Source organism: Prionailurus viverrinus, chromosome B3, assembly GCF_022837055.1.
Source record: "Prionailurus viverrinus isolate Anna chromosome B3, UM_Priviv_1.0, whole genome shotgun sequence".
Taxonomy (NCBI): Eukaryota; Metazoa; Chordata; class Mammalia; order Carnivora; family Felidae; genus Prionailurus; species Prionailurus viverrinus.
In genome coordinates this window covers 58298680-58326506 of record NC_062566.1, presented here as the reverse complement: position 1 = coordinate 58326506, position 27827 = coordinate 58298680, and the positions used below count along the sequence as shown (strand labels likewise).

The following is a 27827-nucleotide window of genomic DNA, read 5'->3' as shown; positions in this document are numbered from 1 at the left end:
TGCTCAAAACATCAAAGAAATTCTGGTGCTTAAAGTGTCCCTCGCTCGGTTCAGAAACTGGCTTTAGAGCGCTCGCAGACAATTCATACCGCCTCTACCTGCGCGGACTGAGCAGCCACAGACTCCCCGGAAACTACAACTCCCATTGTGCATGGCGACTGCGTGGACTAAACCCGGGCTAAACTACAAGCTCCAGAATTCCTTGGGAGAAAGACGCGAGTACGAAGGAACGGAGGGGCGTATTCACGTCGTCCGCGCGGGACCGTTAAATTTGAAACTTGGAGGGTTTGAGGTGGCTGCTTTGCGAAGGAGTCAAGTGCACGCTTTTGTCCTTCTTGTCTCTTCATTATTTCTAAGCGCAGGTTGCAGAAGGAAGCCCAGGCGTTCTGCGGCCCTGAGGAAAGGCTTGCGGCAGGACGAGGGCCTGAACCCGGAATGCAGGATGGCGGCGATGAAGAAGGAAGGGGGTGCTCTGAGGTAGGTACGCGAGAAGGGCTGCCGGGAGCTGGGCCTGCGAGACCCGAGGGTGCCTAGTCGGTGTCAGAGGCCCGGATCAAGAGCAGTCAAGGGGAACACGGTCGGGAGAAGAGCGGGCCCGACTGGAGCCTCCTTCCTGCTGGAGTCGCAAGGGGTGGATGTGAAGCCCCGGTAAAACCTCAGTGGGGTGAGGGCACGTGAGAACCCCGCTGCACCCAGCTTCAAAGCTAAGGTGGCTGTGCGACCCCAGTGGTACAAGGAACTTGGAATTTGTAGTGTGGTCTGTGTCTCTCAGCTCAGACGTTTGCTAGCTCTTTGACCTTGGACTTGTCTTAATATGGAAAATGCTGGCGAATTCAAAGTATCTGTGAAATTAACTGCCTCTAAATAAGTGCCCAACAAGTGGTAGGTGCTTCCTTGGCAATGGCATGGTCAGAAATCTAAAAGCCCTTCTTTGCATGCTTGCTGCTTTTCCTTATTTAAATACATATCAGTTCTTCCAGGTTGGAATTCTGTATGCGTTTTCGTTATGGGGTCCACAATAGTTAGATAAATGCCATATGGAGGGTTCTTTAACTCATGCAACAAATACTTATTGACCACCTACTAAGCGCTAGTATGGCAAATAAACAAAAAACACAAAAACCCCTGCCCTTGTGAAATTTAAGTTTTGAGGTGGGAGCAACAGACAATAACCAAGATCAATAAACTAAAAGATAGATGGTCAGTCCTAGAAGAACTAAAATGGTGGGGAGTAGGGGGGTTGGTGCAATTTTAGATAGTTTTGAACAGGAGTCTCACTAAGAAAGTCTCATTTGCGTCAAGACTTGAAGGGAACTCAAGAGCTAGTCATGCGTGTATCTGGGGGGAAGTACAGAGATTTGGAGGGTGAGGGTTGGGGGAGGGAGCAGCACTTGGCAAGTGTAGCTGGAGCCAAGTGAGCCAGGAGAGTACAAGGTGAAGGTGACGATGCAGGCATTCTAAGGACTTGGCTTTTACTCAGGTTTGAAAGTCCCTGGAAGGTTTTGAGCAGAGGAAAGTCATGATCTGATATGGATTTAAATAGGATTGTGGGCTACAGTGTTGAAAAGACTTAAGGCAGAAAAGGATGAAAGCAGGGAGACCAGTTAAGAGGTTATTGAAATAATCCAGGCAAGAGAAGATGGTAACTTGAGCCAGACTAGAGACAGTGGAGATGAGAGGTTGCTTCCTGGATCTGTTTTGAAGGTAGAGCCAACAGGATTTGCTCACTGACTGGAGGTAGGGTGGTAGTGAGAGGGGTGTTAAGGGTGGCACTGAGATTTTTGGCTTGTGTAACTGGAAAATTGAAAGTGCCATTTATTTGAAATGAAGGAAGACTGTGGGAGGAGCAGGTCTGGGAAGAGACAAGAGCAGGAAGGGATGGGAGCAGTCCCAGCTCAGTTTGGGACATTAGTTGAGATAGTTTAATTGCTATTTCACGATCAAGAGAAGAATTTCAGATGAACTCGGCAAACATTTATTCAGTGCTTACTAGCGTCAGATCCTATATTAGACCATGGGGATAGAAAACTAAATGACGTGCTGGGGTGCTTGGATGGCTCAGTCAATTAAGGGTCCAACCTCAGCTCAGGTCACAATCTCAGGTTCGTGAGTTTGAGCCCCACATCCAGCTTTCTGCTTTCAGCACAGAGCCTGCTTCAGATCCTCTGTCCCCTTCTCCCTCCCCTGCTTGCACTCTTTCTCTCTGTCTCAAAATAAATAAACAAACAAAACAACAACAAATCAACAAAATGGCACAGCCCTTACATTTATAGGAGTCACACAATGTAGTTAAAAAGTTGTGAGTAGTTACAACCTAAATTATTAATCACTCACAGTTTACTTTCTTTAGTTCTCATCTAGATTGAGGTCACACATAACTTTCACTTTATTTTGAGGATTAGTTCCTGTTTCTCAGTTTTAAACTCAGAGATGATGTCCCAGAGCCAGAAGTGGGCTTCTCTCTGACAATTGCAGACCTCTGAAGTTCAGAGCACATACCCCCTATGGTGATTGCCTTCAAAAAACTTGCGGGAATTTCCCCATCAACAGGCTTAACAGAATTGGAGTGGTGGGGACCAGTTGTGATCACTAAATTGTATCTTTGTCCCCTCTCTGGGAAATACATATTCATTCCAGTTTCAGTTTTAAGCCATCAGTTGAAACATGGGGTGTTAGTCCAACAAACTATTTGCTGACTTTAAATGGGATGATGCTTTAGTGGTAAGCATAAAACTGCTTTTTATCTACCTTGCCAAATTTATAATTTTTTCCCCTTCTTTTCTTCCTGGCTTAAACTTTACTCTTAGAACTGTCCACAGTATCCTAGTCACATTCTCTTTTCCGTTAGGCAATATTACAGCCATAAACTTGGAAACCAGGTCATACAAAGGCTCAGAAGCTTAGGAGTATAAGAACACTACTAATGTGCCAGCCCACCATATTCAGCTCAAAGATCATGAATAATCACTTATCTGAAAGTATTTATAATAATCTAGTGATACAATAATGCGTTATTAGTATTGCTTTTGTTTCTCTCTTCACAGTGAAGCCATGTCTTTGGAGGGAGATGAGTGGGAGCTGAGTAAAGAAAATGTCCAACCCTTAAGGCAGGGGCGGATCATGTCTACGCTTCAGGGAGCATTGGCGCAGCAAGAATCTGCCTGTAACACTACTCTTCAGCAACAGAAACGGTGTGTAGAACGGTTTGGGGTGAACCTGTCATCATTCATCCCTAACTGTGGTTAGTAATGTAGGTGTGGATCCATGCAGATTGGCATAAGGAGTACTTTTCAAAGTTGATAGTGTGAGAATCTGTTTTCCACCTGCTTTTTCATCACACAACAGCTATCTAAAGATCTCCCTGAGTGTGATTACAAACAAGAGTATAGGATTTCATTTCATTATGTTATGGAGCAGCCAAACTTTTGTATCAATAGAAGTACATCTTGGGGCGTCTGGGTGGCTCAGTTGATTAAGCTTCTGACTCTTGGTTTTAGCTAAGGTCATGATCTCGAGGTTCATGAGATTGTGCCCCACTCACTTTGGGCTCTGTGCTGACAGTGTGGAGCCTGCTTGGGATTCTCTGTCTCCCTCCCTGTCTCTGTCTCTCCCCTGTTCTCTCTCTCTCTCAAAATAAATAAATTAACTTAAAAAAAAAAATACATCTTGAGGCACCTGGGTGGCTCAGTCGATTAAGTGTCAACTCTTGGTTTCGGCTCAGGTCATGATCTCACAGTTCGTGAGTTTGAGTCCCGCATTGGGCTTCATGCTGATAGTGTGGAGCCTGCTTGGGATTCTCTATCTCCCTCTCTCTCTCTGCCTCTCCCCTGCTTGCTGTCTCTGTCTCTCTCAAAAAATATATTAAAAAAGATTTTTTTTAAAATAAAATAAAATGATACATCTTATACAGGGGACAATGAGAAGCAAAGTAAAGCAAGTATCATATTACAGTATTTACCAAAAGTATCATGTCATTCTGGATCCCTAAATAGAATTAACTCTTGGGGCGCCTGGGTGGCGCAGTCGGTTAAGCCTCTGACTTCAGCCAGGTCACGATCTTGCGGTCCGTGAGTTCGAGCCCCGCGTCGGGCTCTGGGCTCATGGCTCAGAGCCTGGAGCCTGTTTCCAATTCTGTGTCTCCCTCTCTCTCTGCCCCTCCCCTGTTCATGCTCTGTCTCTCTCTGTCCCCAAAATAAATAAACGTTGAAAAAAAAAAATTAAAAAAAAAAAAAGAATTAACTCTTTAATAATAACCAGTTAGAGAAATCGCTTCCTTGGATTTTGAGTACTCAGAGAGGGGATCTGCTATCTTGTATGTATACTCAATTTTTAACTTTCTAGGAAAGTATTTTTGAGAATGTGCCAAAAAAGAAATAGTGACCTCCCAAGAAAAATATAAACCTGAAAGAAATTAAATTTATACTAGAAAGTGTCTCATTGATGATTTAATAAACTCTGAAAAAAGAAAAGCCAAAAAATACTACAGTTGGACAGCACAGGGGTTAGGGGCACCGACTCCCCAAGCGGTAGAAAATCCATTCGTAACTTTCAACTCCCCCAAATTTATTAAAAGCCTACTGTTGGGGCATCTAGGTGGTTCAGTCAGTTAAGCATCTGACTCTTGATTTTGGCTCAGGTCATGATCTCACTGTTGGTGGAATTGAGCCCCACATCAGGCTCTTCACTATCAGTGCAGAGCCTGCTTGGGATTCTCTCTCTCTCTCACTCTCTGCCCTTCCCCCTCCCCACCCCCAAAATAAATAAGTAAACTTAAAAAAAAAAAAAAAAGCCTACTGTTGACTGGAAGCTTTACTGATACATAACATAAACAGTTAACACATATTTTGTATATGTATTATATACTATACTACAATAAACTACAGAAAAGAATATGTTGTTAAGAAAATCAGAAAGAAGAGAAAATATATTTATAGAACTATATACTATTTACTTGGAAAACATCTCCATATAAATAAACCCACATAGTTCAAACCCATGTGGTTCAAGGGTCAACTGTACTGCATTATTCAAATGGACCTATAGAACTTACTTTCCTAGATAAGCTTTTTTCAAAAAAGTGAACTAAAATATCCTTTCCTACCTTGAATCTCTGACAAAAAAATTTCGCCATCATAGTCAAGTTATCATAAATTTGGGGTTATAATGTAATGAATGTCCTCGTTCATCTCATTGGATCTTTAAAAGTATCAAAAGATTATGGTGTTGTATTGTTAACTCTTCTTCCTGGTTTCTGTGATATTGTACTAGTGTTTCCACTTCTCGAACCTTCCTTTTTTCTTATTGGCTTCCTATTGCATTTTACCTAAGTCTTTTGTTCATTGCCCTGTGTGTCCTTACATATTCACATTTTCCGGGATTGTTTAACAGCTATTTACATCTCTTATTTGCCTTCTAAATGTCTTTTTATCTACTCGTAACATATAATCACTAATGTATTAAATACTGAATCACTTCTCTTATAAATGATCTTCCTTCTTCTACTCCATTTTGGTTAATGGTACCAAAACTCACTTGAATGATCTTACTCATTGCCCTCTCATCCAAATTATATTTAGTCAGTTTCTCAGGTGTGGGATTTTTTTTTTCTTAAAGTATAATTTACATGCTGTGAATGCTCAGATTTTTAAGTGTACCATTTAATCAGTTTTGACATGCACTTCAACCCACAGAACATTATTATCTCTGAAAGTTCTCTCATGCCCATTCCCAATCAGTGTTCTTTCTCTCCCCCATGAAGAAACCAATGATCAGATTTCTGTCATCATAGATGATAGAATAAGCATCATTTGATGCTTATTCTAGAAGCTTATGTAAATGAGGTCATACATTTCTTTCACTCAGCATGTTTTATTAGGCTTTTCCATGTTGCATGTATCAGATTGTTCCTTTTTATTACTGAGTAGTGTTTCATTTGTTTATCCATTTATTAATTGATGGACATTCGATTCTTTACAGTTTTGTGCTTCATGAATAAAGCTACTGGGGACATTCTTGTACAAGGATTTTTGTGGACATAGATTTTCATTTCTCTTAGAACTGTTGGGGGGTGCTTGGGTGGCTCAGTCGTTTACGAGTCCGACTTTGGCTCAGGTCATGATCTCGCAGTTTGTGAGTTCAAGCCCCTCATCAGGCTTGCTACTGTCAGCACAGAGCCTGCTTCGGATCCTCTGTCCCTCTTCCCCCTGCCCCCCTGCCCCTTCCCTGCATGCAGCTCTCTCAAAAATAAACATTAAAAAAAAAAAAGAACAGAACTGAAACTTATGGGTCATATAAATATGTTTAACTTTTTGGGGCACCTGGGTTTCTCAGCTGGTTAAGCATTGGACTTCGGCTCAGGTCATGATCTGGAGGTTCAGGGGTTTGAGCCCCACATCAGGCTCTGCGCTGACAGCATTGAGCCTGCTTGGGAGTCTCTCTCTCTGTCCCTCCCCCATATGCCTGCACTCTCACTCTCAAAAATAAGCTTAAAAAATAAAATGAATGTATAACTTTTTAAGAAACTGGCAGTTTTCCAAAGAGTTTATAACATTTTACACTTCTGTCAGCTATGTATGAGAGTTTGCCTTCTCCAAATCTACTTCAGTATTTGGTGGTGCCAATCTTTCATTTTAGCCATTTTGGTGGGTATGTAATAATATTATGGTTTTACTTGTGATTTCCCTGGTGATTAATGATGGTGAGCACTTTTTCTCATGGTTACTGGCCTTTTTTTTTTTTATTAATAGATCATAGATTTTACTCTTTTTTTCTTTCTTTCTAGAGAGTGCATGCATGACTGGGGGAGAGGGGCAGAGGGAAAGAGAGAGAGATGCTTAAGCTCTACACTGAGCATGGAGCCTGACACAGGGGCTCGATCCCACAACACTGGGATCCTGACTCGAATCGAAATTAAGAGTCTGACGCTCAACCAACTGAGCCACCCAGGCACCCCAGTTATTGGCCTTTTAAATCTCTTTTGTGGTGTATTTGTTCAGACATTCTGCCCAGTTTTAAAATTGAATTGCAGGAGACCTTTACCTAGTCTGTGTACAAGACTTTTATGAAATAATGTGTTGCAAACATTTTCTTCCAGTTCATGGTTGCCTATTTTCTCAGTGGTGTTTTTTGATGAGCATTTTTCATTTTGATTAAGCTTAATGAATTAGTTTTTCTTTTATGGTTAGTGCTTTTTTGTGTCTTTAGATCTTTGCAAAGATCCAAAGTTCCAAAGATACTCTCCTGTGTTTTCTTCTAGTAGCTTTATTGTTTCACCTTTTATGTTTCAGTCTATGATTCATCTTAAATTTATCCTTGTGTACACTGTAAGGCTGGAAAAGTTCTTTCTGCCCACCCCCCACCCCCCAATATGGATTTCTAGTTGTTCTGCCTCCATTTGTTGAAGAGATTTTTTTTTCTTTTTCTCCACTGAACTGGTTTGGGGCCCTTGTGAAAAAGAAATCATTTGACTGTATGTGTGTGGATATTTCTGGACTGTATTCTCTTCCATTGATCTAATTGCTTATCCTTTCACCGATTACATATTGTCTTGATTAGCTTTATATAGTAAATCTTGACTTAGGGTAGAGTGAGTTCTCCAATTTTTGTTGTTCTTTGTTAAATTTGTTTTGGCTATTTTAGGTCCTTTGCTTTTCCAAACAAATTTTAAAATCTTGTCAGTTTTAAGAACAGAGCCTTGTAAGATTTTGGTTGGATTGCATTGCATCTATAGAGAAATTTGGAGGGTTGCTGATATTTATCAGTAGTGTCTTAGATTTTATTTTTTCACCATTTCGGCAGGTAATCCCGTCATCATGTCATACTTAAATCACCATATTAGCTTCATAATTGTAGTTCCTTATATAAATTCTTTTATTCCTGAAATGTTACCTAATTGATCTTTTTGAAGTCTTTACTTATCATATTTAAGATATTCTCCAATTATTTTTTTTTAATGTTTATTTTTATTTTTGAGAAAGAGAGAGTGAGAGTGTGGGAGAGGCAGGGAGAGAGGGAGACACAGAATCCGAAGGAGGCTCCAGGCTCCGAGCTGTCATCACAGAGATGGACATGGGGCTTGAACCCACAAACCACAAGATCATGACCTGAACTAAGGTCGGATGCTTAACTGACTGAGCCACCCAGGCACCCCAAGATATTCTCCAATTAAAGAGTCAGTAGTAGCTTGAGCAGATGGAACCCAAAGTCTTTATTTTTAATTTTTTTTTTTTTTTAAGGTAATCTGTATGCCTAACAAGGGGCTTGAACTCACAACGTTGAGATAAAGTGTTGCATGCTCTTTCAACTGAGCCAGCCAGGCACCCAAAGTCTTTAAATTTACATTTAAAGCATGCCCTTCTTACTTCTCCAGATATCTCCACTTATTCACAATACTGTCTTATAGCTCAATTTCCTCTTGATAAACTCTCCTACTTTTACAACTTTATTCAATGCTGATTTCTTGGAAAACTCCACTTTTCTTTGAAATTTTATGGTTCCTTCAGAGTCCCACCTTCTGATGCTGCTTCTGTGATACCCCCTTTTGCTTCTCAAAGGCTTTACTTTCCATTCTTGGCAACTGTAATATACTATACCACTTTGTATTGTGGGTTAATTTTTCATTTGTATACTTTGTCTTTTATTTTTAATGTTTGTTTATTTTTGAGAGACAGAGAGAGCGAGTAGGGGAGGGGCAGAGAGAGAGAGGGAGACAGAGAATCCGAAGCAGGCTCCACGCCGTTAGTGCAAAGCCCAAAGTGGACCCACGAACCGTGAGATCATGACCTGAGCCAGAGTCGGATGCTCAACCAACTGAGCCACGCAGGCGCCCCTATACTTTGTCTTTCTTATTGGAGTATAAATTCCTTTGTGTCATGAACTATTTTGTAATTCTGACATAACCCTTTATACAGCTATTATTGATGAAACATTTATCTAAAGCATGGTTTATTACCTAGTACCTCCCTCTGTTCTAACTGGTCAGTCTTAACTTAATCTTAGCCCTGCCTTTCCCAGCTCCTTACAAAGTAAAATTTTACGCTTTCTTTGAAGCACTCCCCAAAGTACATATTGGTATTATTCTTCTCTGACTGATGTTACCCATGGAATTTTACTTTAAAGTTCTTACTTCTATGTTTGTATGTGTGTGTATGTTTAGTTCAATACTACTATATACATATAAAATAATAGCTCTCATTTATTGAGTACTTATTCTGTCTAAGCACTTTATACTAAGAGTAATCAACCTAATAAGATAGATAGTTGCTACAGTAGTCCTGCCTTTTCTGTGGTTGCACTTTTCCTCAGTTTCACTTACTCACTCTCAACTGCAGTCCAGAATCCGATGGCCCTCCTGACATATTATCAGAAGTCAGTAGTAGTCTAATGCTACATTACGGTGCCTACACCATTACCCTCACTTCATCTCATGATGTTGGCATTTTATCATCTCACATCCTCACAGGAAGAAGATGAAAGATGAGCATAGTAACAATAAGATATTTTGAGAGAGAAACCACATTCACATAACTCTTATTATAGTATATTGTTGTAATTGTTCTATTTTGTTATTGTTGTTGTTAATCCCTTACGATGCCTAATTTATAAATTGAACTTATTCATAGGTATGTGTGTACAGGAATGAAACAAAATATATGTAGGTTTTGAAAGTATCCTGGATTTCAGGCATCCATTGGGTATCTTGGAAAGTATCCCCCTACACAGAAAGGGGGGGGTTTCTGTATTATTATCCCCATTTTACAGATGAAGAGACTGAAAATAGAATTTAAACAGCTTGTTTATTGTCACTCGGCTAGTGATGAGTGGAGCTGCATTTGAACCTGGGGAGTCTTGTTCCAGAGCTTTACTGCTGTGTAATTCTGGTTTTTGATATGTTGTCTTAGAATTTGTTTATCTAATTTCTACATGTTTTGTCCCTCCTGTTTTGTTATCTGGCAGAATCTTGATGATTTCTATTTTTCTTTCTATTTAACAAAGCCTCAAACTCCAGTGCAGTTATTTGAATTGATATTAAACACTTAAAAAAATTAATAAAAATGGAGGTGTGACATATTTATTTGGCTGTTCTCGCTATTGCTTGTGCTAACATTTTCTGTTTAAATTTCAGGGCATTTGAATCTGAAATTCGATTTTACACTGGAAATGATCCTCTGGATGTTTGGGATAGGTGGGTCTTTTTTATTTAACAAGGGCAATAGAAACTTAACAAATGAGTCCTTATGACCATACTTCTCAAATTAGGGTATACAGAAGTATGTCAGAGTACAAAGTGGTGTCTTGGGGACATGGAAAGACAGAATAATCATAGTGTTTCTTCTTGAGGTGTTCAGGACTGAAGAAATTTCAACTTTGTGGCAGGCAGCTGAGAGCTACACCCTTTTTCTCCCCATCCTCTTTATTTCCCAGAGCTATATGTTAGCAATATGTGGTAAAGCTTGAGGGATATAGATTTAGGACATGACATTGAGGACCTCTAAATAAACATACTTCCAATATATTAGATATTTCTGCCTAAGAAAGTCAAGAATGGGTCTTGGTGCAAGAACGAAAGTACACATTAAACTTTAAAATTATTTTTTTCCTTTCCATTCAGGTATATTAACTGGACAGAGCAGAACTATCCTCAGGGGGGGAAAGAGAGTAATATGTCAACATTATTAGAAAGAGCTGTTGAAGCACTACAAGGAGAAAAACGATACTATAATGATCCTCGATTTCTTAGTCTCTGGCTCAAATTGGTAAGTCGTTCCTCAAGTGCCATCTGAGTTTAAAATATTAAACCAAGAGGGGCTCCTGGGTGGCTTAGTCAGTTAAGCAGCCGACTTCAGCTCAGGTCATGATCCCGCAGTTTGTGGGTTCGAGACCCGCGTCAGGCTCTGTGCTGACAGCTCAGAGCCTGGAGCCTGCTTCAGATTCTGTGCCTCCCTCTCTCTCTCTGCCCCGCCCCCATTCACACTCTGTCTCTCTCTGTCTCTCAAAAATGAATAAATATTATAAGAAATTTTAAAAAATAAAATATTAAACCAAGAGATTTTTTTCTAGAGCTGTCTGGTACACACCAGAAAATGGCAACACTTGAGCCATTTAATAGATACTAAACATTTAGTAAAATACTCAATGTTTGTTAACTTGGCTCTATTTAAAGATAGATTTTAATGTAAGGGTTTTTTACCCCTTTAAAAGTGATCATAGGGCCATGCAACTGTGCTGGGGCGGAGGATGTGTGGGAGCCAACACATGGCAGTAGCATGATTGGGAACAAGTTTTTGTAGGTGATTCTGGTATTCCTGTGTCTCCTTTTTGAGAATCATTACCATAAAAAGGTAAATGTTTTTTATGTAGTATATTGCTACATCCAAAAATATCTGCCTGACCACTTTGTACTGTCTCATTTGACATGTAGTTCTTTTATCTAGAAAATTTTTTTATGAAAACATCTTCAAATAAAATAATGATGTGGGTTTCCTAGGTATTTACTTCATTGATTTTATCCTAAACGAGATTAGAATAAGTGATAAATATTTAGACTAGAATGTTAGATAATAGATAACTAGATAATGGATAATTAGATACTTATAAAAATAAATTATTAAAAATTAAAAATAGGGAAAAAATTAATATAAATAAATAAATAAATAAATAAATAAATAAATAAATAAAGATAAAAAAATAGGGGGCCACCTGGGTGGCTCAGTCAGTTGAGCATCTGACTCTTGATTTTGGCTCAGGTCATGATCTTGTGGTTTGTGGGTTCGAGCCCCACATGGGGCTCTGCATTGATAGCATGGGGCCTGCTTGGGATTCTCTCTCCCTGTCTCTCTGCCCCTCCTCTTCTTGTACATGGACTCTCTCAAAATAAATAAATAAACTTAAATAAATAAAAATAAAAAATAGGCGTGGCTCAGTCAGTTGAGCATCTGACTCTTGATTTCAGCTCAGGTCATGATCCTAGGGTCATGGGAACAAGCCTCACGTCAGGCTTCATGCTGAGCATGAAGTCTGCTTAAGATTCTCTCTCTCTCTCTGTCTCTCTCTCTCTCTCTCTCTCTTTCTTTCTCTCTTTCTGTTCCCCTCTCCCACTTGTGCATTCTCTCTACAAAAAATAATAATAATAAAAATCTATAAAAATAGATAATTCTGTAACACTAAATAATTCAAAATAAGAGAATATTTACAACAAGCATTATAATATAAAACACTGACATTTAAAATTGATAAAATTTCTGGCTAAAACATATCTCTTGAGAGCTTATCTTAAACTTCAAATAGGGACTCCTAGGTGGCTCAGTAGGTTAAGCATCCTCCACTCGTGCTCTATCTCTCTCTCTCTCTCAAAAATAAATAAACATTAAAAAAAAAAAATGTTCAGTGGCACCTGGGTGTCTCAGCTGGTTAAGCATCCGACTTCAGCTCAGGTCATGACCTGCTGTTCCCAAGTTCAAGCCCTGCATTGACAGCTCAGAGCCTGGAGCCTGTTTCAGATTCTGTGTCTTCCTCTCTCCCTCTCTGCCACTCCCCACTTGCGCTCTCTCTCTTCCTCTCAAAAATAAACACTAAAAAGAAATTTAAAAAAAACCTTCAAATATTACTAATAAAGGAAATTAGGTAAATCCTGAAGGCATACTCTATCTTGGTTTCCATAGGACATTTGACATATTTTGGCGTCATTATTGACAAGTTGGAGAAATTATCTTAGAAATATCAGTGATAGGAATTTATGACAAAGGATGATATCCAAAGAATGCTAAACAGATTTGTTAGCATGGGGACTATGGTCCCTGGTAGCATGCTGATGGATTTTGTTTTTCATTCTATCCTATATAATACTCTTAACTTATATAATGTTCTTATGTGTGTTTTATTAAAGGTTTGGACTAGATAAACCTCTAAAGTAACTCTTAATCCTAGGATTCTATGATTATATTTACTTGGAACGATTAAAAGTAACAATTGGAATAATTTTTCTGTTCATAAATGCTAACCTGGTGCTGGTACTAAAGAGTAATGACATTGTCATAACATAAACAGCATAGTCTAGACCAATGCTACTGAAAGAATGGTCCGTGGAGTGTTCAAGATAAAAGTTCCGAATAAGCATTTAGAGGTTTGGTTAACAAATTTGACATTACCACAACATCCAAACACATCATCATTTTTCTAGTGACTTCTATTTCTATTGCAATTTTTAAAAATACCAGTCAACAATGCAATGGAAACTTTAAACACACACACACCGAAACTGGCCCCTTTACCACAGGCAGTCTAGTCTGAGAAGTACTGGTCTAGACACCCCTCATATTCAAATGATCAGCAATAATTGGAACATAGTAGATAGTTAGCAAGCATATTAACCTATTTTGCTGTTTTTATTTTTTCCCTTATGGTCAAGAGGAGTAACAGTTGGGTTCTTCACTCTACTCCTTTCTTTTGCTTTGCAGAAAACTTTCTCCACTCCAAGAGTTATTTTTATAAGGAATGACTACAATCTAGCTAAGGAAAAATTTGTTCTTAGAAAATATCCAGGATTTTGAGTTAAAAGTATAAAATTGTTTTAGTTGGCTTGTTAGGGGTTACCAAAAAGATTTATTTAACTTTTGGATATATTAATCTAACCATGTGGTCCTTTTATTTATGTTATTTCTTAAGTGATCTCATATAGCACTCTGGAATAACCTGATCTTTATTGGCTGTTTTATGCTGAACCAGAGCTATTCAGAAAGCCATTAACAAGTGCAGTCAATGTTAACCTTTATTTATGTAGTAACAGATATCAAGGACCAGATCTGATACTGATAACATATTCAGAATTATAACTTTGCTTGAATCACCATCACATATGGGAAAACATCACTAATTGGGATAAGCAGAGAACTCCATTTACTGACTTACTACAAAACTAAACTATAAAATATTAATTGTTTTTGTCAAAGATATAAGTGGAGCATTTCATTTATTCAACCTTTTTCTACCAGACCCTGGTTAGGAACTGGAGATAGAGTGGATAGCAATGTTTTGTGCCTTTGTGGAGCCTACTTTATTGGGAAAGACAGATGTTAAGCATTTAATTGTCACAAAAGAGAAAGAGAGAACTATCGAGTTGTGTAGAAGGGAATACATAGAATGAGGACTTAACCTAGGCCAGACAATCAGGAGAGATGAGAGAAACTATATTTAGTAAATAAACAGGAGAAAATGTTAGCCTCCTTAGTAGTATAAGAACTCCTAATTAGAACACTGAAATGCCATTTTTATATGAAATTAGAAACTTAAAATAGGTATTTTTTGTGAAATTAGTCTTTGGGAATAATTACTAGCATTTTAAATTTGTATAACCCTTTTAGAAAGCAATTTGTTACTTTTTAACATAGTTCTACTTCTAGAAATTTATCTTAAGGGAATAATATAAAACATGAAAGGTGGTGTGCATGAAGATATTTGTTACAGGGGTACCCGGGGGGTGTGGGGGCTCAGTCAGTTAAGCCTCTGACTCTTAATTTCAGCTCAGGTCATGGGCTCATGGTTTGTTGGTTCAGGCCCCACATCAGGCTCTGTGCTGGCAGTGCAGAGCCTGCTTGGGATTCTCTCTCTCCCTCTCTCTCTCTGCCCCTCTCCCAATTGCATATGCTCTCGCTCTCTCTCTCTCTCTCTCTCTCTCTCTCTTTTTCTCTCTCTCTCTCACTCTCTCTGTCTCTCAAATAGACTTAAAAGAAAATATTTTAAAAAAAGATATTTGTCATAGAATTATTTTCTACCTGGGTAAAGTAGAAGCTGTATATCCAAAAAATAGGCGAATGGTTAAATGATGGAAGATTACTAGATAGAACATTATTCATCCATCTGAAAGTGATAAAAGGTAAGCAGAAGCATGGAAAAATGAACCCTGAACTGCTAAGTGGAATGAAAATTTCCTTATGATTAAAACTTTATAAATGATAAAAATCCTTTTATGCTATTTAAAATGATATATGTTCCTTTTTTTTCCTTAAGGGAAAAAAAGACTGAAGAAAATATGCCAAACTGTTAATGGTACAGGATTTTTATTGACATGTTCCCCCACCTTCTTACTACTAGAATTGTCTACATTATAGCTGGTCTTAAAAGATCGCTTGTAAAATGCAGATTTGACCATATCATTCCTTTGCTTATAGTTCTCCCACCGGAACACACATGCGTTGGGTATCAGGTAAATTTAAAATCGATTAGCTTGACATTTAAGACCTGTCACACCTTTTTTTCCCCAAACTCCTGTCTTGTCTGATCCCCACAAACTTTTAGTCTTCTCTGTCTTTGCTTATACTATTTTCTCTGTCTGGAATGCCTTTCCATTGCCATTTTCTACCAGATATAAGTCTATTCCTCCTTGAGGGCCACACTCAAATGTCATACCTTCTTGAAGTCTTCTCATCCTTTTTTCTTACAAATTAATCTTTTCTGTCTACTTTTTAGGTCTTCCCAGTATAGCCCTTATAACGTTATATTATAACAAATACATATTTTTTCAATGCAGAAACTACATATAGTAATGCCAGTGATTTTTTTTAGCAGATAATAGACAGTAAATGAATAGAAATTGGTTAACTGTTAATGCTTTTAATTTGTTACAGGGGCATTTATGCAATGAGCCTCTGGATATGTACAGTTACTTACACAACCAAGGGATTGGTGTTTCACTTGCTCAGTTCTATATCTCATGGGCTGAAGAATATGAAGCTAGAGAAAACTTTAAGAAAGCAGATAAGATATTTCAGGAAGGGATTCAACAGAAGGCTGAGCCACTGGAACGACTGCAGTCACAGCACCGGTAAACTTCTCTGGAGCTTGTCTTTACTCTTTAAAACTAATAAATATAAATAGTTGTTTTTGCATCTGAATAAAATGCTCCCCATGGCAAGTTTACTTAGTTACTATTTAATTTTTTAAAAGATCTATTTAAATATTTTTTATTTAACATATAGTACAATTTGTTTGGTGTATAGTTTTCACAATTGAATAGGGACATGTAACCATTACTGACCAAAATATCCAATAGTTCCATTGCTCCGTAGAATTTCTTTATGCTCTCCCTTTGTAGTTCAACACTTAGGCTCACTCCCAATCCCTGGTAACCACTGATCTGTTTTCCGGCCCAGTAGTTTTGCCTTTTCCATGATGTCATATACATTGCATCATATAGTATGTGTGGCGTTTTGAGTGTGTCTGCTTTCATTTAGCATAATGCATTTCAGTTATTAAATTGGTTCTACTTTAAAGATGGATTTTATATGTATAGTCTGAATACCAGTCTTTTGTTAGATATGTGACTTGTAAATCTTTTCTCCCAGATTAACTGTTGACTATGTTTTTTCTTAACGGTGTTTTATAGAACAAAAGTTTTTAATTTCGGAGAATTCTAAAATCAATTATTTAAAAGAAAAGAAAAGAAAAGAAATTATTTTTTTGTATGGATCATGCTCTTGGTATGTCTGAGAGCTCTGTTTAGCAAAAAGTTGCAAAGATTTTCTCCTAAGTTTTCATCTTGAAGTTTAAAAAAATTTTTTTTTATTTGAATATAGTTGATACATAATGTTACATTAGTTTCAGGTGTATAACATAGGACAAATTTATACCTTATGCTGTGCTCACTGCAAGTATAGTTACTGTAGCTCTCCATACAAAGCCATTATAATAGTATTGACTGTATTTCTTATGCTGTACCTTTTATTCCCATGACTTATTCATTACATAACTGGAAGCCTGTGTCTCCCTCTCACCCATTTCCCCCTTTCCCCCAACTCCCTCCTCTGGCAGCCATCAGTTTGTTCTCTGTATTTATAGGTCTGATTCTGCTATTTGTTTGATTGTTCTTTTTTTTTTCTTTTAGATTCCACATGAGTGGAATCCTACGGTATTTCTCTTTCTCAGTCTGACTTAGATCACTTAGCATAATAGGCTGTAGGTCCATCCATGTTGTATCAGTGGCACCATCATGCTTTTTTATGGCTGTGCAATCCATTATGCATATATATGTGTATATATATGTATATATATATATGTGTGTGTGTGTATATATATATATGTGTATGTATATATATTGCAGCATTATTTACAATAGCCAAGATATAGAAGGCAACCTAAATGTCTATTGATAGACAAATAGATAAGGAAGGTATATATATATCTTACCTTATCTATCTATATATACATATATACATATATATATAAGATATATATATATATCTTACCTTATCTATATATATATACATATATATATATATATATATATATATATATACCTTCCTTATCTATTTGTCTATCAATAGACATTTAGGTTGCCTTCTATATCTTGGCTATTGTAAATAATGCTGCAATAAACATAGGTGTGCATATATCCTTTCGAATTAATATTTTCATTTCCTTTGGGTAAATAAACACCCAGAAGTGAAATTATTGGGACTGTATGGCATTTTTGTGGTTAATTTTTTGAGGAACCTCCATACTGTTTTCCACAGTGGCTATACTTATTTACATTCCCACCAACAGTGTGGAAGGGTTCCTTTTTCTCCACATTGTCATCAACACTTTTATTTCTTGTCTTTTTGAATTTGGCCATTCTGACAAGTGTCAGGTGATATCTCATTGTGGTTTTGATTTGCATTTTTCTTTTTTTTTTTTTTTTGTCTATTTATTTTTGAGAGAGCATGAGCGGAGGAAGGGCAGAGAGAGAGACAGAGACATAGACAGAGTCTGAAGCAGGCTTCAGGCTCTGAGCTGTCAGCACAGAGCAGGCTCGTGGCTCGAACTCACGAACCGTGAGATCATGCCCTCAGCCGAAGTCAGACGCTTAACCAACTGAGCCACCCAGGCACCCCTGATTTGCATTTTTTCTGATGCTGAGTGATGTTGACCGTCTTTCCATGTGTCTGTTGGCCATCTATATATCTTTGGAAAAATGTTCAGGTCCTATGCCCATTTTAAAATCAGAATGTTTGTTTTTTTGGTATTGAGTTCTATAAATTTTTGTATATATTTTGGATATTAACCCTTTATTGGAGATGTCATTTGCAAATATCTTCTCCCATTCAATAGGTTGCCTTTTTGTTTTTTGATGGTTTCCTTTGCTGTGCAAAAGCTTTTTATTTTGATGTAGTCCCATAGTTTATTTTCATCTTGAAATTCTTATAGTTTTACTTTTTACATATAGATCTCTGATCCATTTTGAGTTAATTTTTGTATAAGGTATTGATCAAGATTCTTTTTTTGCATATGAGCCTCCATTTGTTCTTGTGCCCCTTGTTGAAAAGACTTTCTCCATTGAATTGACTTTGCACCTGTGTCGTAATCATATTTGAGGGGTGCCTGGGTGGCTCAGCCGGTTAAATGTTCCACTTTGGCTAGGGTCATGATTTCACTGTTTGTGGGATGGAGCCCTACATAGCGCTCTGCGCTGGCAGTGCAGAGCCTGCTTGCGATTCTCTCTTTCCCTCTGCCCCTTCCCTGCTTGTGCTTGTGCTCCAGTGTGCATGCATGTGCGCGCTCTCTCTCAAATAAGTAAACATTTAAAAAACTTATATTTGACATTAAAAAATTATACTTGTGCAGTTATTTCCATTTCTCTATTTTGTTCTTTTGATCTATGTATTCATTAGTGTATATCACAGTATCTAGATTACTGTAGCTTTATTTGTAAGTCTAGAAATCAAATAACAGGAGACCTCCAACTTTATTCTTCTTTTAGCTTCTTTTTAACTAGAGTTCCTAGGGGCGCCTGGGTGGCTCAGTCTGTTGAGCATAGGACTTTGGCTCAGGTCATGATCTCATGGTTTGTGAATTCGAGCCCTGTGTCGGGCTCTGTGCTGAAAGCTCAGGGCCTGGAGCCTGCTTTGGATTCTGTGTCTCCCTCTCTCTCTGCCCCTCCCCTGCTTATGCTCTGTCTCTCTCTCTCTCTCAAAAATAAATAAACATTAAAAAAAATTTTTTTTAGGGGCGCCTGGGTGGCGCAGTCGGTTAAGCGTCCGACTTCAGCCAGGTCACGATCTCGCGGTCTGTGAGTTCGAGCCCCGCGTCAGGCTCTGGGCTGATGGCTCAGAGCCTGGAGCCTGTTTCCGATTCTGTGTCTCCCTCTCTCTCTGCCCCTCCCCTGTTCATGCTCTGTCTCTCTCTGTCCCAAAAATAAATAAACGTTGAAAAAAAAAAAAATTTTTTTTTTAAATAAATAAATAACTAGAGTTCCTTTGACTTTCTGTACAAATTTTAGAATCCGCTTTCTGGGATTTTGATTAGCATTGAGCATGAATTTGGTATAGTTCTCCTTTTATTTAGATCTTTGATTTCTTTGAGTAAGCTTTGAAAGTGGTTTTGGGGGGGGAGGGGCAGAGAGCAGTGCAGAGCCTGATGTGGGGGGCTCAAACTCTCAAATGGATTGTGACCTGAGACGAAGTGGCATGCTTAACCGACTGAGCCACCCAGGCACCCCATGGTAGTATTTGTGTTTGAGGAATTGATTCATTTCATCTATGAGTTTATGAGCATAGCGTTGTTTATAGTATTCCTTTATTTTCCTTTTAATGCCTGTAGGTTATGTAGTGACCTCCCCTCTTTCATTCCTGATATTGGTAATTGTGTCTTCTCCTTTTTCTCCTAGTCTGGCTAGAAGTTTATCGATTTTATTGATCTTTTTAGAGAACCAGCTTTGGTTTTATTGCTTTTTCTCAATTAGCTTTCTCTTCTTATTTTTATTAATTTCTCCTCTTTATTATTTCCTTCTTTGTGCTTTCTTTGAGTTTAACTTGCTCTTTTTCTAGTATAAGGTGACAAGTTAGATCAACTGATCTAGATCTTTCTTTTCTAATATAAAAAATTTCTTTTCAAGCACTGCTTTAGCTATCCCCCACAAATTTTGATACAATACTATATTTTTATTTTCACTCAGCTCAAAAATTTCTGATTTCCCTTATGTTGTCCCTTTGACCTGTGGGTTATTTAAAAGTATATAAATTTAATTAAGAAATATTCAGAGATTTTTCAGATGTCTCTCTGTTACTGATTTCTAGTTTAATTCCATTATGGTTAGAGAACGTAATTTGTATGTTTTCAGTTTTTTTTAAATTTATTAAGTTTTGTCGTATGGCCCAGAATATGGTCTGTCATTGGTGAATATTCCATGGACACTTGAAAAATATGTGTTTTGTGCTGTTTGGCAATGTAATGTTTTTTAAATGTTATTTAGGTCTGTTGTGGTCTTCTGTTTCCTTGCTGATTTTCTACTTATTCTATCAGTTACTCGGAGAAGAATTTTGAATTCCCTTTTATTGTGAATTTGTCTCTTCTTTAAGTCCCATTTTTTTGCTTTATATATTTTGAAGTTCTGAAGGATACATATTTTTTTTTTTTTTATTTTTTTTTCAACGTTTTTTATTTATTTTTGGGACAGAGAGAGACAGAGCATGAATGGGGGAGGGGCAGAGAGAGAGGGAGACACAGAATCGGAAACAGGCTCCAGGCTCTGAGCCATCAGCCCAGAGCCCAACGCGGGGCTCGAACTCACAGACCGTGAGATCATGACCTGGCTGAAGTCAGACGCTTAACCAACTGCGCCACCCAGGCGCCCTAGGATACATATTTAGAATTGATCCCTTTATCATGATATAATAACTACAGTATCTTTATCCTTGGTTATATACACTTTGAAGTCTTCTTGGTCTGATATTAATATAGCTACTCTGGCTTTCTTTTGTTTATATATCATTTCTCTTTCTTTTCTTTTTTTTTTTTTTTTTAACAGTTTTAGAGTTGTGTGACCATCACCACAATCTAATTTTAGAACATTTTTAACACCCCAACATGAACCCCATACTCATTTGCAGTCACTCCCTATTCCCTCTCACCCACTTCCAGGCAACCACTTACCTGCTTTCTGTCTCTAGGTTTGCCTATTCTAGGCATTGCACATAAATGGAATCCTGCATTATGTAGTCTTTTGTGACTGGCTTCTTTCACTTAGCCTAATCTTTTGAAGGTTCATCCCAGTATATTCATCATTGATGAACATAGTTGTATTCTATATTAATATTTTATTCCTTTTTATTGCTCAGTAATATGTCATTCTGTGGATAGACCAGACTTTGTTTATCCATTCATTCATTAATGAGCATTTAGATAGTTTCCATTTTTTGGCTTTTGTGAAATACTCCTGCAAACATTCATGATACAGGCTTTTGTATGGATTTTCTTTAATTTTTATCTTACCTATGTCTTTTTATTTAAAGTGGGTTTCTTATACACAGCAAATAGTTGAGTCTTGTTTCTCAGCTGTCACAGTGTCTGTTTTTAAATGGTGTGTTTAGAACATTTACTTTAATTATTAATTTTGTTGGATTTAGATCTATTATTTTATTATTTGTTTCCAATTTGTTCTCTTTTATTCCTTCCTCTATTGCCCATTTCCTGCCTTCTTTTGGATTGTCTGAATATTTTTTAATATTTCATTTTAATTTATTTTATTGGCTTTTTTGTCTGTTACTATTTTTTAGTGGTGGCTCCAGGGTATATTATAAACATGCGTAACCTCTAATAGTCTGCTCAGAGGTAATATATTACCACTTCAAGTAAAATATAGAAGCTTTATAACCATATAGGTCCCTTTATCTTCCCTACTTTTTTGATATGCTTGTCATATGTATTATTACATCTAAATACACTGAAAACCCCACTAGACAATGTTATAATTTTTGCTTTCAACAGCCTTACATATTTTAAAGAACTTAGGAGGAAAATGGTCTTTTGTATGTATCATTTCTCTTTCTTCGTTCCTGAAGCCCCAAGTTCTCCTCTAGTATAATTTCTCTTTAGCCCAAAGATGTTTGGCCATTCATTTAGAGTGAGCCTATGGCCAATAAATTCCCTTAGTTTTTCTTCATCTAAGAATGTCTTCATTTCATTTTAATTCCTAAAGGATATTTTCAATGGATGTAGAATTCTGGGTCAACAGTTCTTTTCTTTTGGTATTTTAAAGATGTTGTTGCACTGTCTTCTGGACTGCATGATTTCTGATGAGAAATCTGTGGTCATTTGATTGGTTCCTTCTCTATATGTGTTGTGTTGATTTTCTCTGGGTGCATTTAAGATTTTTGCTTTTAACATTATTATTCAGAAATTTGATTATGGTGTGTCTAGGTGTGATTACCCTTGCATTTAATCCATTTGGGGTTTACTGAGCTTTTTGAATTTATAAATGTATGCCTTTTACAAAATTTTAAAAACTTTTAGCCCTTCTTTAAAAATGTTTTTTCTGTACTTACTATATCTCTTTTTCTGGGACTTCAATCACACATATATTAGACCTTTTGATATTGTTCCATAGGTCCCTAAAGCTGTCTTTTTTGTTGTTTTAGTTTTTAATTTTTTAACCTTTTTTCTTTCTGTTCTTCAGAGTGGCTAGTTTTTATTGATTTGTCTTCAGGTTCATTTACTCTTTCCTCAGCCATCTCCAGTCTGATATTGAGTCCATCCAGTAATTTTTTTATTTCACATAATGTGTTTTTCAGGTCTAAATTCTCCATTTGATTCTTTTTTATAGTTTCTGTGTCTCTGCTGAGAACTTCTGTTTTTTTTATTCCTTTCAAATATTTTTACCTTTATCTCATGGAGAATTGTTATAATAACTGCTTTTAAATCTCTATGTGAAAATTCCCAGCACCTAGGTTATCTTGATATTGATATGTGTTGCTTGCCTTTTCCTTTGAGAATTGATCACATTTTACTGGTTCTTGGTCTGTCAGGTAATTTTGGATTATATCCTGGACATTGATCCTGATACTATGTTATTAGACTCTGAGTTCTGTTGATTGATATTCTCTGGAGAACGTTGATACTTTTGTCTTAGAAGGCAACCAACCTTCAGATATCCTAAGTTCTTTCTTATGTAGATAGTGGTTCCATTGTTCAGTTTTCAAGACCTTTGGGTCTATCCCATGTGTAGGCTGCTCAGGGGTTAGTCTAGGACTTGGGTCATGGTTTATATCATAGTTCAGTCCTCAAAGCCTTTTCTGTGCTGCTTGGGGCCTGCCCTGTGCATACATAGCTCAGAACTGAGTCCAGGGCTTGTGCCAATTCATGTAGAGAATTAGGAGATCCCCTTCTTGAGTTCATCCTCTCTAATATCTCTCCCACATTCATTGGCCCGCAGAGTCCCCTTTTCCAAGTATTCTGGCCAGAAAGATGAGGTTTTAGCTTCCCACACCATCATGGCAACAATTTTAAACCACAAGAGAAAAAAGAAGAAGAAAAAAAAAAAAACAGGAAACAACCCTGTGTGGGTTGTTTCTTCAAGTTTGACTCCTCTCTACAGTCCACTTGCTTTTGTTTACTTTGCAGAAGCCTCAGTTGCTTTTTTTGTAGTTTGTTTAGCGTTTTAAATTCTACCCAGTGAGAGAGAGGCTACCATGGCCTTACTCCATTTTGGCCAGTACTCTCAGTTTATTCTATATTTTTTGTTTTTTTATTTTTTCTTTTTAAACTCTTTTGATAATACTTAAGGCTTTGGCAGCAGGACAGGAAGTTTAATCTTCAAACTTCTGCCAGCTTTGCTAAAGTAAAATGTCATGTGGGATACATCTTCATTTGATATGGTTTAGGAAAAAATGGTATAGAGGGGAGAGTGTGCATAGAGAGAGAAAGAGACATAGACAGTGACAAAATAGATGTGGCAAGATGTTAACAGTTGGTGAATCTAGGTGAGTGAGGAGTATATGGGTGTTCATTTACACTTGCAATAATTTGTAAGTGTAAGCTTTGTAATAAAATGTTGATGGGGAACTCTGATTTTAATAAATTCTTTACTCCTAGTCACCCTGCTCTGATCCTCAGATCAACCTAATGGTGCGCTTCAGAGTATGCTAATTGGTCAAACTTGGACATTTAAAGGGGAGGCTAAACCATTTTATTCCAAACCTTCTCTCTGATTTCAAGGTAGCTTTCTTTATTTCTGACATAATAAACATTTTCTGTGGGCTATTCCTCTATATTTCTTCTCCCTTGTTTTAACAAGTTAGATGTTTGATTCTGTGAGTAGTGTTCATGTCCCCAAGAGTTAATTGTCCATTCTCTTACTTTAGACAATTTCAAGCTCGAGTGTCTCGGCAAACTGTGTTGGCACTTGAGAAAGAAGAGGAAGAGGAAGTATTTGGATCTTCTGTACCACAACGAAGCACACTGGCTGAACTAAAAAGCAAAGGGAAAAAGACAGCTAGAGCTCCAATCAGCCGTGTAGGAGGTGCTCTCAAGGGTAAGTTTGTTAAGTGTTATTATGGGAAGCTCTTAGTCTCGGGTGGTGGGCTAATTATGTAAAGAGATAACGTATAAATATATATGTGGATACTGTCCTAGTTTTCTGAATACTAGGTAGCAAAAAGAAGGAAGTCTTCAGAGAGCTGAGATTACAGTATGCAGTAAAACCAAAACATGTCAGCAATTTTGTGTCTTAATTAAGAAAAACCTAATATATAGGAAGCATCAAGAGTTTCTGAACTTGAGTTGTTAGTTGAAAGAAGATATTCAATAATATAGCTAGTATTGTCAAATTAAACTTACATAAAACCAAAGCCTCAGAGAATGTGTTAATATGGTCTTCAAGCTTTTTGGGGGCCAGAAATTAGACTCTGCTTTGTGCACGTAAAGATGATTAACCATGGGCTTTTTTTTTTTTTTTTTTTTTTTTTTTTTTTTTTTTTTAATTCACTACGTTTAGGGAAGTTTTAGATTTACAGCAAAATTGGGCAGAAAGTATAGAGAGCAATAAGCTTTTACTACATTTATAGCAGTTAGACCTATAGACCAGAATTTTGAAAAATCTCTAGCTCCTTTCCTGGTATTAACTTACCATTATTCAAAATGTATCCTAGAATTAGTGTATAGGGAGTATATAGACCTAAAGAATATTTCATCCAGATCATACTGAAGCTTGGTTGTAATAAAGAAACCCATAACAGAGAGCACCACTAATAAATGGGCTAATTTGTCTTCTCTAGATTCAGCACATTGCAGCTTATTTGCATTGAGAGAAAAATTTTAAATTGAAAAATGACAATTTAGGTTAGGTTAATCTCTGAGAAAACTAGACAATGTTAGAATGGTGACTGAAGGAAGAGGTAGAATTTTTTAAAATATCTATAAATAAAAGATTGGAAGTGAGGGAAAGGAGGGACAGAATAAGTAACAAACAGAATGGATTCAAAAGTTAGTAATTCGATTCATTTAAGGTTTTAAAATATTATTATTTAAAAAAATCTCTTTGTTTCTATGGTAGTAGAAGTAATCTCCTTGATTTGAGGAATGATTGGGTATGCTTTATCTGGCATCTAGATTGATAATTAAAGATTTTACTTAAAGTTTTAATGTTTTTCTCCTAGCTCCAAACCAGAACAGAGGACTCCAAAATCCAGTTCCTCAACAGATGCAAAGTAATTCCAGAGTTACTATTTTTGATGAAAATGCTGATGAAGCCTCTAGAGCAGAGTTGTCTAAGCCTACAGCTCAGCCGTGGATAGCACGCCCTGTGTCCAGGGCCAAGGAGAACGAGCTGCAAGCAGGCCCATGGAACACAGGCAGGCCTTTGGAATACAGGGTAAGGACTTTTGGATCCAGTGTATTTGCACACATAACACAGACTTCACATTTTGAGTAGAGAAGTAGTTTCAGCATCTCTTTTAATTCCTCTTGAATAATTAGGCATGGTCTGCATATATTGTGTTAGAATGGAACACTATGGTAATTTTCATTTTCTTCTGCATCGCCAGACTCGTGGCAGTACGGCTTCTGTGACAGCAGTACCTTCTCTGCTTCCCAGTTTTACTCCATATGTTGAAGAAACTGCACAACAGCCAGTTATGTGAGTTTGATTTCCAGACATTTTGAGGTGGAAATTATTAACAGTGAGCAGGGACACCTATCTTGGTTCCCAAGGGGATTTCCTTCTTTGTGGAGATGAAAGTAACCAGACACATTTTGTTTTCTTTCTTCTTTTTTTTTTTAATGTTTATTTATTTATTTTTGAGAGAGAGAGAGAGAGAGAGAGAGAGAGAGAGAGAGAGAGAGAAGAGAGCAAGCGGGGGAGGGACAGAGAGAGAGGGAGATACAGAATCCAAAACAGTCTCCAGGCTCTGAGCTGGCATCCCAGAGCCCGACGTGGGGCTCAAAACCCACGAACTGTGAGATCATGACCTGACCCGAAGTCCAGCACTTAACCGACTGAGCGAGCCACCCAGGCTCCCCCTTATTTATTTATTTATTTTTAAAGATTGTTTTGACCATTCTGGTCCCTTTGCAATTCCATTTGAATTTTAGGATCATCTTGGTAATTTCTGCAAAATAGCCAGCTGGGATTGTGATATAGATTGTGTTCTGAATCTGTAGATCAATTTAATGAATATTGCCATCTTAATAATATTAAATCTTCAGATCCATGGACATGGTATATCTCTTATTTATATCTTCTTTCATTTCTTTCAACAGTGTTTCATAGTTTTCAGAATAAAATTTTACCCTTTTTTAAATTATTTTTTTAAATTTTTTAAATGTTTATTTATTTTTGAGACAGCACACATGGGAGAGGGGCAGAGAGAGGGGACAGAGGATCCAAAGTGGGCTCTGTGCTGACAGCAGCAAGCCCAATTGTGGGGCTTGAACTCACAAACTGCGAGATCATGACCTGAGCTGAAATTGGACTCTCAACTGACTGAACCACCCAGGTGCCCCGAAGTTTTACACTTTTTAAAAAAATGAGTAGATGTTATTTTTTAAGCTTAGATTTATAGAAAAATTGTACAGCATTCCCATGTACTTCCTCCTCAACCCTGCACACAATTCTGCCTATTAACATCTTGCATCAGTGTGATTCATTTGTTGTAATTGACGCACCAATATTGATATATTATTAACTAAAGTTTATAGTTTATTAGTACTCCAGTGTGTTCTACAGTTCTATGAGTTTTTCATGTGTCCATCATTACAGTGTCACATAAGTAGTTTCACTGCCCTAAAACTTCCCTGCATTCCAGTAGTTCATTTATCCCTCCCTCAACTCCCTGGCAATCACTGATCTTTAAATAGTCTTTATAGGGGCGCCTGGGTGGCTCAGTCGGTTAAGCGTCCGACTTCAACTCAGGTCACGATCTCGAGGTCCGTGAGTTCTAAACCCTCGTCAGGCTCTGGGCTGATGGCTCAGAGCCTGGAGCCTGCTTCTGATTCTGTGTCTCCCTCTCTCTCTGCCCCTCCCCCGTTCATGCTCTGTCTCTCTCTGTCTCAAAAATAAATAAACGTTAAAAAAATAAAATTAGGGGCGCCTGGGTGGCTTGGTCGGTTAAGCGTCTGACTTCGGCTCAGGTCATGATCTCACGGTCCGTGAGTTCGAGCCCCACGTCGGGCTCTGTGCTGACAGCTCAGAGCCTGGAGCCTGTTTCAGATTCTGTGTCTCCCTCTCTCTCTGCCCCTCCCCTGTTCATGCTCTGTCTCTCTCTGTCTCAAAAATAAATAAACGTTAAAAAAAAATTTTTTTTTTTTAAGTTATAAAAAAATTAAATTAAATTAAATTTAAAAAAATTAAAAAAATAAATTGTCTTTATAGTTCTGCCTTTTCCCAGAAGTCTTATAGTTGGAAAAAAAAAAACAGTATGTAAGCTTTCCAGACTGGCTTTTCTCAGTAATATGAATTTAAGGTTTCTTCATGTCTTTTTGTGGCATAATAGCTCATTTATTTTTAGTGCTGAATGATATTCCATTGTATGGATATTTATCCATTTATGGGAGGACATCTTGCTTGCTTCCAATTTTGGCAATTA

General features: G+C 37.5%; 1 protein-coding gene across 1 annotated transcript in view; it reads left to right on the top strand.

Moving 5' to 3' along the window:
- Window positions 1–246: 246 nt before the first annotated feature.
- The window catches only part of BUB1B (BUB1 mitotic checkpoint serine/threonine kinase B), a 51699-nt gene continuing 24118 nt past the window's right edge, over window positions 247–27827 (top strand). The window contains exons 1-8 of the mRNA XM_047864027.1: window positions 247–477; window positions 3045–3191; window positions 10124–10183; window positions 10610–10754; window positions 15621–15817; window positions 24108–24277; window positions 25401–25615; window positions 25788–25879. Coding sequence (XP_047719983.1) covers window positions 443–477; window positions 3045–3191; window positions 10124–10183; window positions 10610–10754; window positions 15621–15817; window positions 24108–24277; window positions 25401–25615; window positions 25788–25879 — 1061 coding nt within the window. The 5' untranslated portion in view covers window positions 247–442. The remainder of the gene's footprint in view (window positions 478–3044; window positions 3192–10123; window positions 10184–10609; window positions 10755–15620; window positions 15818–24107; window positions 24278–25400; window positions 25616–25787; window positions 25880–27827) is intronic.